Below are 9,991 nucleotides of genomic sequence, written 5' to 3'. Positions count from 1 at the left end.
ACTTACCTAATATAGGTCGGTACATTACGAATTACCTTATTGAAGATGGAGTCTTTTGTGCATAAAGTATGGACATAATTCATAAACAATAGATAATAAGATTGCACAGTTGACGCAACTCCAACAAAAGCCGGCGGGCGGTGGGCGGTGGGCGGCGACGCGATGGGCCACGTGAGTCGTGACGAAAGCCACAACAAAACCGATAATCACAGGTCGATGAGCATTGTGCTCCTATGTGGCTCCTATACAGATTACAGTATCGACAGGTTGCGACTTGCGACAGCGGACAGCGGCACCACAATGTAATAAGCCTTACGGTAAAACGGGAAACAACGCGAATGCCAGTAGAGAGTCGAGACTCGAGTGAGAGTACCGTAGGCCCGAGGAGGGTTCGAGGTTAGAATGACCAACGAAAGATATTATATTACACCAGAGTTGGGGTTCAGTCTGTCTGTCGCCGATTTACGCTTGAGCCGCTCAACCGATTCCTAGAATATGCCATATCATCGGACGGCGGAGGGGCGCAGTATCTGTGGGCAGTGGGATGTTACATACGCACGACGTTGCGGGCAACACTTACAGAATAAATTATGTCGTGGTGTTGTCGAATGTAAATTGTAGTTCACGGTGGTCGCACACGCTCAACAAGCGCGCCGCGCGGGGGCTATTGCGGCGCGCCGTGCGCACAATGCCTACCACTTAGCCGCTTTGTGCGCAATTTGCGACTTATTCAATTTGCGATCATACTTATAGGCCCTATAGCGCGCTAGAATGTTCAGAGATTATTGAATTTCAGAAATGTTTGCTTTGGTAGCAACATTCCTACCTATAAAACAAAATATCGTTTGCCACAGCGATATTTTTATGAGAAGGACAGTCGCTCGTTACTACTCGCTGCCAATAAAAGCCTTCGTTGGCCTACATAAACTCATGGTGCAAAACACCGAAAGGAAATATTAGAATTCATTATTTGTACCCGTTGAATGTGCGCACGTTCAACGGGTACAAAATATAAGGAATTCGGCAGTAAAATAAAAAATAATTTTATATAATTCAGCGACAAAAAGTTTTAGGGAACCTTCTGTATTAGGCGACCCGGCTGAAGTCAGGTAACTGCAGCGGGCGTTGGCAGCGGGCGGCCGGGCGGCGCCGCCTGCTGCCTCTCGCGGTCCTCGCGGAGACACCGAGCTCCAGCAATGACGATCATCATCTACGGATAATCGTTACTTATCTTACTGTTTTAAGTACAACGAATACAACATACATAATCGTTTCCAGTAAGTGTACTCTTCAGAATATTATACGTACTTAGATAGTGTAGGACCTAGCTATAAATTAGGTAAATTGTAAAATCTACTTTTTACATAACACAATTTAAGTATTTCATAGTGTTTCTTTTGCGCGAAAATAGTGGACGATATCTAGAGTGTACACTGTACACGCATAAAATGCAGGCGGGCGCGGGGCGCGGCGCGAGCTGCGAGGACATGCGAGGGCGCTGGGCGACATCGGAACATCTCGACAACGTCTATGGTCTAGAACAGTCCGCACTCCGCGCCGAAACCTGTTGTCCTTTCACTCCTCTTAATTATTCAAATGTCAATGGAGTCCTCATAATATTGTTCATATTTTATAATTAATTTATTTTATTTATTGCCGCATCGCGTCGTCAGTTCGAGAACATAGTTTCTGTTGGCGGGTACTTAATACGTAATTATGTTACGGGGTATTTTATTCGTAGCCACATAATGATGTTATTTCAAAATTACAAACTTTTTGGAAAACTGTATTTACCGCAACATACGAACTAAGTATAATGAGGACTAAAACATGAATTAATGTTTTAGTCCACATTGCTATTTTAATGAATTTATACTGTTTAATGAATTGTATTTCTATTACTGATTTGTTTGTTTTATTAGCGTATGCAAATATTTTAATGTACTAATTCTAAAAATCATGTTTGTATTTTTTAAATAATATTGGTTTTAATATCAATATTATAATTAATGTTTATTAAATAAAACTTGTATAATTATGTCCAGTAAGTTGATATTATGTAGGAATGATGTAATATTGCATGCTCTGGCGGGATTTAGAGGTACTCAATTACTGTAATTTAACATCTATGTAACCTAAATTCGCAATAAATAAATGATTATGATTATGAATGATCAGGGAGACGCGGGGGTCGATGTCACTGGCGACCTCACGACATCAAAGATGAGCGTGTTGCCACAAGTGGACACTCTTTTTATACTATACAGGACAATACAAATTACAAACGACAGACTTCTTTGCATTTCATTTTATTAAAATTAAAACGTAATAAACTTTTAATAACATAAACAACTGTACCGGAACGGGAGCACGCGCGACGTCAGGGGTCCGCCCAACGGTAGAACACGTCGGCGCTGGGCCCGTCGCCGTCGCCGCGCACGCACGCGGTGCCGGCGCCCGCCGCGCGCACGCGCACCCGCCCCGTGCCGCGCCCGCCCGCCGCGCCCCCGCAACGCACGTCCTGCAGCGCCGGGTGCGCCAGCAGGTCGGCCAGCTGCGCCGGCGACAGACGGGCGTCGGTGTCGAGGCGGCGTAGGCGCGGCAGGCGGAGCGCCAGGCGCAGCAGCGCGGCGCCATCGGCCCGGCAGCGCCAGGCCTCGAGCGCGCGCAGGCCGGCCAGGCGCGCGGCCGCCGCCTCGTGCTCGGCGCCGAGCCAGCCGCAGCTCACGTTGAGCTCCTGCAGCTCAGCCGGCAGCGCCGCCAGCAGCGTCGCCAGCGCCCGCGACCGCACCTGACATCCAATTTTGCTATTTACGACTGTAATCCATAATATGGTACAATTTTTTTGCAAATGAATAAAACGGGAGGCTGATTTTTTTAGATGAATAAGTAACATAATATTAACATTATAAATAAATATGTTATATTCATTTTAATAAAAATGTGAGGTAGTTCTCGATAGAATGTATTAAAGTTTTGACTGATCTCGCACATAACGTAGGAACGCGAACGGGAGCTGCCCGCCATTGCCCGCCGACTAGCACCGCCATCTAGTGACGGCGATGTTTCTAATGACTAATGAGTGAACCTGTTTCACCACTTCCTGATAAGTACCGAATAGGCTATCCACCACTTAACTTGACAGATAGAGTATGGAGAAACTGTCAAAAAAGTTGTGAATAGCCTATTCGCCACCTTATCAGAAAAAAATCGTTCTTATTGTTAGTTAAAAGGATAACTGAAAAATAGAGACATCAATGAAAGAATAATAATTAATAACTTAAAAAGTAAATAAGTTTTGATGCTAACATTTTGGAAATACTTATTTTTATTGTTATAATATCTTTGATCTTGTCAACATTCCTAGTCCACTTCACTTCATTTATGGCTATTTTAAGAATTTAGGAATTGTCTCAGCTTGCAATAATGTAAGTTAATATTGTCCATAGTTAAAGGAATGTGAACAGCGTCGGCTCACCATGCGGGCTCCAGTGAGATGGAGGCAGCGTAGGCGGGGGCGGGCGAGGTGGAGCACCCCGCGCCAGGTCAGCAGCCAGCACGAGTACAGCCGCAGCGCCCGCAGCGCCCCACACTCACCCAGCACCGCGTACCTGGCCGGGACAACATCTCTCAAAGATCTACGTATGTAATGTAATACCTTATAATTAGACATCGGATTATATGCATTTGCATATGCACTTTTTAGGCGTTAGCGCGGCGTTAATTTTGGCAATTTGTCATTGATAGTGCATATTTCAGTCGTTTTATGCCCTCGTTTTCTCCAAACTAGCTAACATAATACACACTGATGTTACGAAATAGAGGTACATTGGGTACAATAGATCAAAATACTTGAAATATGTGGCCCCGAGCCCCCGACCCTATTTACTTGCGAGAGTTCCGCAATACACCCGAATTCGGTACAATTACCCTAGGGCCTAGTAGGTAAATTAATGATTCTGCTTGGAAAAGTCGAAAGCACAAATTTTAACTTTGGTACCTTGTTTAGACTAGTTAGGAGATAAACATACAAAAAGTTCTGACCCCTCCGAGGTGAGCCCGAGGGAGGGGGGGATATCGAACCTTTGCCTGATTTTTTCGTTTAATATCACTTTGGAGAAATTGTTTATAATTAGCAAAACTAGCGCATGGTGCAATAATAAAGGTTGTACACCCGTATTATGATATACTTTTCGTGATATTTTGCATCGAAGCTGATGTTTTTGATGATTATTTCGCTGTTTGTGGACCGATTTTTAAAATTCTTGTGTTGTTGTATAGGATATAATCTAAATTTTGTATAACAATTACGAAAGTTGTGATCTGATGATGGGATCTATGAGCAGTCGAGGTAAATCCTTGAAATTTATTAAAAATCAAATGGCGGTTAAAAAGTTGTTTCTAGTAACTTAGCCATATGTTACAAATAAGTGAAATTTTATGCGAAGGTGTCCCTGGACCCAGAGACACTGAACAGAACTCCTGAACCTTTAAAGATAAAAGTTTGGAAATTGCAGCATCGCTTAGATAACTGCAAGCATTTACCACAACTTCGCTTACAGTTACATAATGTGAATAGTTAAAATCTTTTAGATTACTAAAAAGAGTGAAATTATTATTTTTAACAAAAAATTAAAACCGACTTCCAAGGTAAAAAACAATAATAATATGAACTAAAAAGTATTAAATAACTCTTACTCTTTAATATTGCCTTTTTCCGAATTCGTCTAAATCTCAACTATTTCTGTACCTACATATTACAGTCTTCATTATTTTGAAGTCGGTACCAACTAATCTAGCCCGGCCGCACATTGTCCGAATTCTGATCAGAAACAGTTGAATTTCGCCGGACCGCCACCCCGCACACTATCCGAAATATCCTTCCAGCGAGTTCGAGCTCACTCGGCTCAGTACAAAATGTAAGAGACAGCGCGGACGTTCAACTGTTTTGCCGGCCCGGCCGCACATTGTCCGAAATCAGAAATTTCGGACAATGTGCGGCCGGGCTAAATCGTGAGTTCAGTCAATGTCAGAATATCTGAAACTTGGAACTGGTACCGATTTCAAAGTAATGGAGACTGTAGTATCAAGTATGTACAGAAATAGTTGAGATTTAGACGAATTCGGAAAAAGGCAATATTAAGGAGTAAGAGTTATTTAATACTTTTTAGTTCATATTATTATAGTTTTTTACCTTGGAAGTCGGTTTTAATTTTTTTGTTAAAAATAATAATGGAAAGGTACAAAAAAACTGAATAGTAAAATAAAGCTTCCAGTAAGTGTAGATAGAATTAGTAACCCAAGTGAAATAGCTAATATGTTTAAAGAAAATTTTGTAGTAGAACCAGCCATGCTGCCGTTGCAAGCTGTTGAGTATGGAAGTGGCCAGGAACTTATTTCCTTTTCAGCCAAAGATGTTCATAATGTTTTGAAAGATATGAAGCGAGGTAAGTCACCTGGCCATGACGGGCTCAGCATCGAGGACCTGCAACATGCTGGACCCCATATAAATAGAATACTAGGTATGTTGTTTACACTTTGTTTGCGTCATTCATATTTGCCTCAGGATCTTATAAAAACGATAGTGGTACCAGTTGTAAAAAACCCTACTGGTGACACATCGGATAAACAGAAATATAGACCAATTTCATTGGCCACAATCATGGCTAAGGTTTCGGATGGCTTACTAAATAAACATTTGGATAGTATTACAACATTATTACAAGACACACAATTTAGTTTTAGACCAGGCCTCTACTGAAAGTGCTATATTAGCTCTAAAGCATATAGTTAATAATTATGTTTCTAGGAAAACTCCTGTTTATGCTTGCTTCCTAGACTTGTCCAAAGCATTTGATAGGGTTTTATATGACAAGCTGTGGAATAAGCTAGTGAAGGCTGGGTTGTCTCCAGATATTATTAAAATTTTTTCATACTGGTACAACAACCAAAAAAATGTTGTAAGATGGGAAATTCATACTCTGTTGAGTCTAATATGAGATGTGGTTTAAGACAGGGGGGATTAACCTCTCCTCGTCTGTTCAATATATATGTAAATGACCTGATCAAGGAGCTTAGCAAAACACATGTCGGATGCTTTATCGATGATGTGTGTGTAAATGATCTTAGCTATGCTGACGACATGGTTTTGCTGAGTCCCTCGATTGGGGGACTTCGAGTACTTCTGAAGACCTGCGAATCTTAGGGGGATATTAGATTATCATATATATTGAATCCGAGATCATTGAGTCAATGATATTGGATAATGTAATATAGACAAATGATTCATTTCTTCCTTGATCATAGTTTTTTGACATTTGCTGAGAGATTGGATCCAATACGGTCATAGAAATAGGTGTTGCCAGTTATTTAATATAAAAAAGAGTTTTTAATTTCTTGTTTGTTAATATGTTTCAAATAATGTAATGTAATTATTTTTCTAATTATATACTTGGATAATCTTGCTGAAATAACAAAAAACAAGCCATATTAAAAATGATGATGTCTTTTGACAAATCAAATTCTCTGAGATCTAGTTACCCTGACGTCAATACCTGTCAGCGTTAGCGCTCTCCATTGGGTACTGAAACCACATATGAGGTAAAATAGGATCAATGAAATATGATAATGTAATATGCAGATATGATCAAATGATCATATATATTGGATCCTATATATGATCATAGAAATGATCCAATATAAATGATAATGTAATACCCCCCTTATGCTGTGTCACACGGTTTAAAGTATAATGCAAAAAAGAGTAAGTTTAAGTTATTTAAATGTCAGAATAAAGGACCTTCCATAATACCCCCACTCACCATAGACTCAGAAACTTTAAACCGTGTCACACAGTTTAAATACTTGGGACATGTAGTCACTGAAGACTTGTGTGATGAATTTGATGTGGAAAGGGAACGTAGGGCATTGGCAATTCGTGGCAATATGTTGGCACACAGATTTGCTCGGTGCACAGCTGATATTAAGATCACTCTTTTAAAAGTATATTGCCAGACATTTTACACGAGCAGTCTGTGGGCCAAATATACACAGAAGTCTTACAATGCCCTGCGTATTCAGTACAACTCCGGCTGCCTCGCTACTGTAGTGCATCAGGTATGTTTGCAGATGCCGGTGTAGATGACTTTTATGCACTAATGAGGAAAAAGGTCGCCTCACTAGTAAACAGAGTGCGGGGGAGCTCGAACAAAGTCCTGAGGATGGTGAGTGAAAGCCTAGATTCAGTCTTGGTGGGCAGGTTAATTGAACTTGTCCTGTCAATCATAGACTTAATTTTTTATAATTTTATTTATTAAATTGTGAATTTTATAAGTGTACTACTAACATAGTTTTTAAGTCAAATTGTTACTAACACTATGGATCAATGGTCTGAAAATAAATGATTTTTATTTCTATTTTTTTTTATAATTTTTCTTTTTAATTAGCAATATTAGAAAAAATTAAAAAAAAAAGTAGGTAATGAACTTTCATAGGCAATTGCAATCGGAAAATATTGTTAGAAAAATATTGGTACTGTACAAGAAATTAAAATCCTGGATTTGATGGAATTATGAATATTGGCGCATATTTTATAGGCACCAATGGAAAACTCTTAAAAAAATAATTTTAACATTAAATGACTTTTGATTGTGCATATTTTGTGCATATTTCGGCCATTTTTCGTGCATAACTGCATGCATATTTCGGCACTTTGAATGTGCATATAATCCGATGTCTACCTACTTATTACTTATATTAAAGAAAACTTTTGTATTACAGTGTCTGTTGCCAAATGGCTGGACCAATTGTGCAAAAAATTTGTGTGCATCCTGCTGGTGTAAATCTGCCAACTTCTATTTTTTACCTTTAATGTTACATCATAACCTCTAAGCATCACTAATGGCCGTTTTATACGGAGTAAGTAACTGACGCCAGTGCCGATGCCGAGACAGTGCTGACGACAAAAACTGTCGCCTACCGTTTACACGCGGTCAGTAGTGAAGACAGTGCGGTCCGACAGTACTGAACTGTCTTCGAAATCAGTTTACACAATGGCAGTGGCAGGTCAGCGCTGTCTTGCCTGTGCACTGATGTCAGTCACTTACTCCATATAAAATGGCCATAATATTGTTGAATATTATATACTCCTTACAATAAGTAACTATACTGAAGGATAATTGCATAGAAAGAAAAAAATACATGACTTTATTAATACTAAAAAGTTTTAAATGAACAGTCTTCCTGAGGAAGATTACCTCTTATCTGTCATTTCCGTGCACCTCAGTGTGAGCTCAGTCAGGTGTGTAGAATGGGCCCCTATAAACTTCACCATCTCTCTTGGGGAGTAGTACAGGGAGCGCCCATACATATGGAAACCTTCTACTTTGCTCTGCGGACATAGAGTGGGAAGAAATCCATTAGCCATGTTGTCATTGACTACCAGTGTGGTCACAGAGGGTGGCAGAAGGGTGTCCTTATTCAATACTCTCTTCTTACAGAACACATCCAAATGTTGCAAATGTTCAAATGTAGCCAAAATTGTGTAATCTTTTTCATCTGAAAATCAAAACAATTTTGAAATTACTCTCTGTGTACAGAATTTAGATTTTACAAATTTTTTATATTAGATTGCCTCTGATATAATTATTACATTAGTTATAACATTATCCTAAGTAGGAAAGACACTGATCGAATACTAACAACAAGACAGTCGCGGTTTCAGCCTGAAGTTGGGTAGGGTACAGGGTAGGTAGTACAGGGGGGTAAATGTAACAACATGTGCTTACTGTATCTGACCTAACGGCAGTTCACAGTGTAGGGCGAGGTGAGTGAGGCGGGCGCAGGCGGAGGCTCGGGACAGAAGGGCCGAGGCGGCACACAAGCCGGGTACGCGCCGCACGGCCACCAGCGCCGCCAGCCCCGCCGGCAGCCGCTCCAGCTGACTCGGGCCACGCAGGACCAGCACGCGCGCGCCGACCAGCTCCCGCCAGCGCCGGCACACGCGCGCCACGCTGGCATCCAGCTGCAGCGGCGGCAGCAGACTGAATATTTGCAGTAGCACCTCGTCCGGCAGGTCGTTCAATTCCATACTGTTGGCTAGGCGCTTAGTATTCTACATAGCTGTTGCGATACAGCTGAATGTAAAATACACTTCATTTATTTCACTTTTCACATACTTAATACACTGAGGTCCTACAGACCTACAATGTATGTACAAGGAAATTTACACAGTTATAAATGTTTTGAACAAAGCCCATTTTTGTTTTTACATTATTTTGTTATATTTTCTTCACAGTTTCTTACTTTGTGGTTTAGTTATAAAAACATAAACCAACAAGTTTTCAGTTTTCATCATGTTTTCTTCTTCTTTTAAAAATGGCCGCCTCGGTGAGTTGCCAATGTCAGAGTGGCTTAAAGGACTGCAAGTTTCGCTCTTTGGTTTTGCTTTTTGATGACATATCTGCTTCTTCTTCTTCGACCACCACTCGACCACAGACCTTCGACATTATTTTTTACATGGAGGTATAATATTTAGATGTAGTCAAGCCCGTCATCGCATGGCCATTTTATGCTTATTTTCATACGTAAGTAGTGTGCGTATATTTTCTTGAATATTTCTATTGTCGATTATTTCAAAGCACATTAAGATACAGGAAAGAAAGTCAATTATTTCATGATATCGATTAACTATATTCAAGTAATGAGAATCAGTAAACACACGTAAGAAGCTATGCAATTTTAATAGCCAAATTATTAATTGATTTGACATTTTCAACACTAATGCCTCATATAGCACGAATAAGAGATTAATAAACTTATAAATTATCTTTTTGGCTTACAAAAATAACGATTGAAAAATCCACTTGTTTGAGGCATTCTTTGACCATTCTTATGGTTAATTATTTAGCGGAACCACAGAACCCAACAATATCTAGCATTAAATGTTCACTAAAAATCTTTATTAACACTTTTATTACATGAAATATGCAGA

General features: G+C 40.1%; 1 protein-coding gene across 1 annotated transcript; it reads right to left on the bottom strand.

Moving 5' to 3' along the window:
- Positions 1-2,380: 2,380 nt before the first annotated feature.
- Positions 2,381-9,354, bottom strand: LOC121728260 (F-box/LRR-repeat protein 7-like). Its single transcript, XM_042116401.1, has 4 exons — positions 8,797-9,354; positions 8,256-8,556; positions 3,479-3,611; positions 2,381-2,791 (listed from the first exon to the last, which is right to left on the bottom strand). Exons 1-4 carry the CDS (start codon positions 9,086-9,088, stop codon positions 2,381-2,383), a joined length of 1,137 nt encoding a protein of 378 aa, XP_041972335.1. The 5' UTR covers positions 9,089-9,354.
- Between the last annotated feature and the right edge of the window lie 637 nt (positions 9,355-9,991).

The sequence above is a fragment of the Aricia agestis genome, chromosome 6 (assembly GCF_905147365.1).
Source record: "Aricia agestis chromosome 6, ilAriAges1.1, whole genome shotgun sequence".
In the NCBI taxonomy this organism is placed as follows: domain Eukaryota; kingdom Metazoa; phylum Arthropoda; class Insecta; order Lepidoptera; family Lycaenidae; genus Aricia; species Aricia agestis.
This window is presented reverse-complemented; position numbering and strand designations above follow the sequence as displayed.

Bases quoted from the DNA above. Each gene is read 5' to 3' on its own strand.
- LOC121728260 (XM_042116401.1), bottom strand. From the start codon at position 9,088: ATGGAATTGAACGACCTGCCGGACGAGGTGCTACTGCAAATATTCAGT. The intron at 3,612-8,255 runs GTAATCTTCCTC...TGTCCCGGCCAG, and splicing joins ACGGAAATGACAGATAAGAG to GTACGCGGTGCTGGGTGAGT. The intron at 2,792-3,478 runs GTGAGCCGACGC...ATTGGATGTCAG, and splicing joins ATCTCACTGGAGCCCGCATG to GTGCGGTCGCGGGCGCTGGC.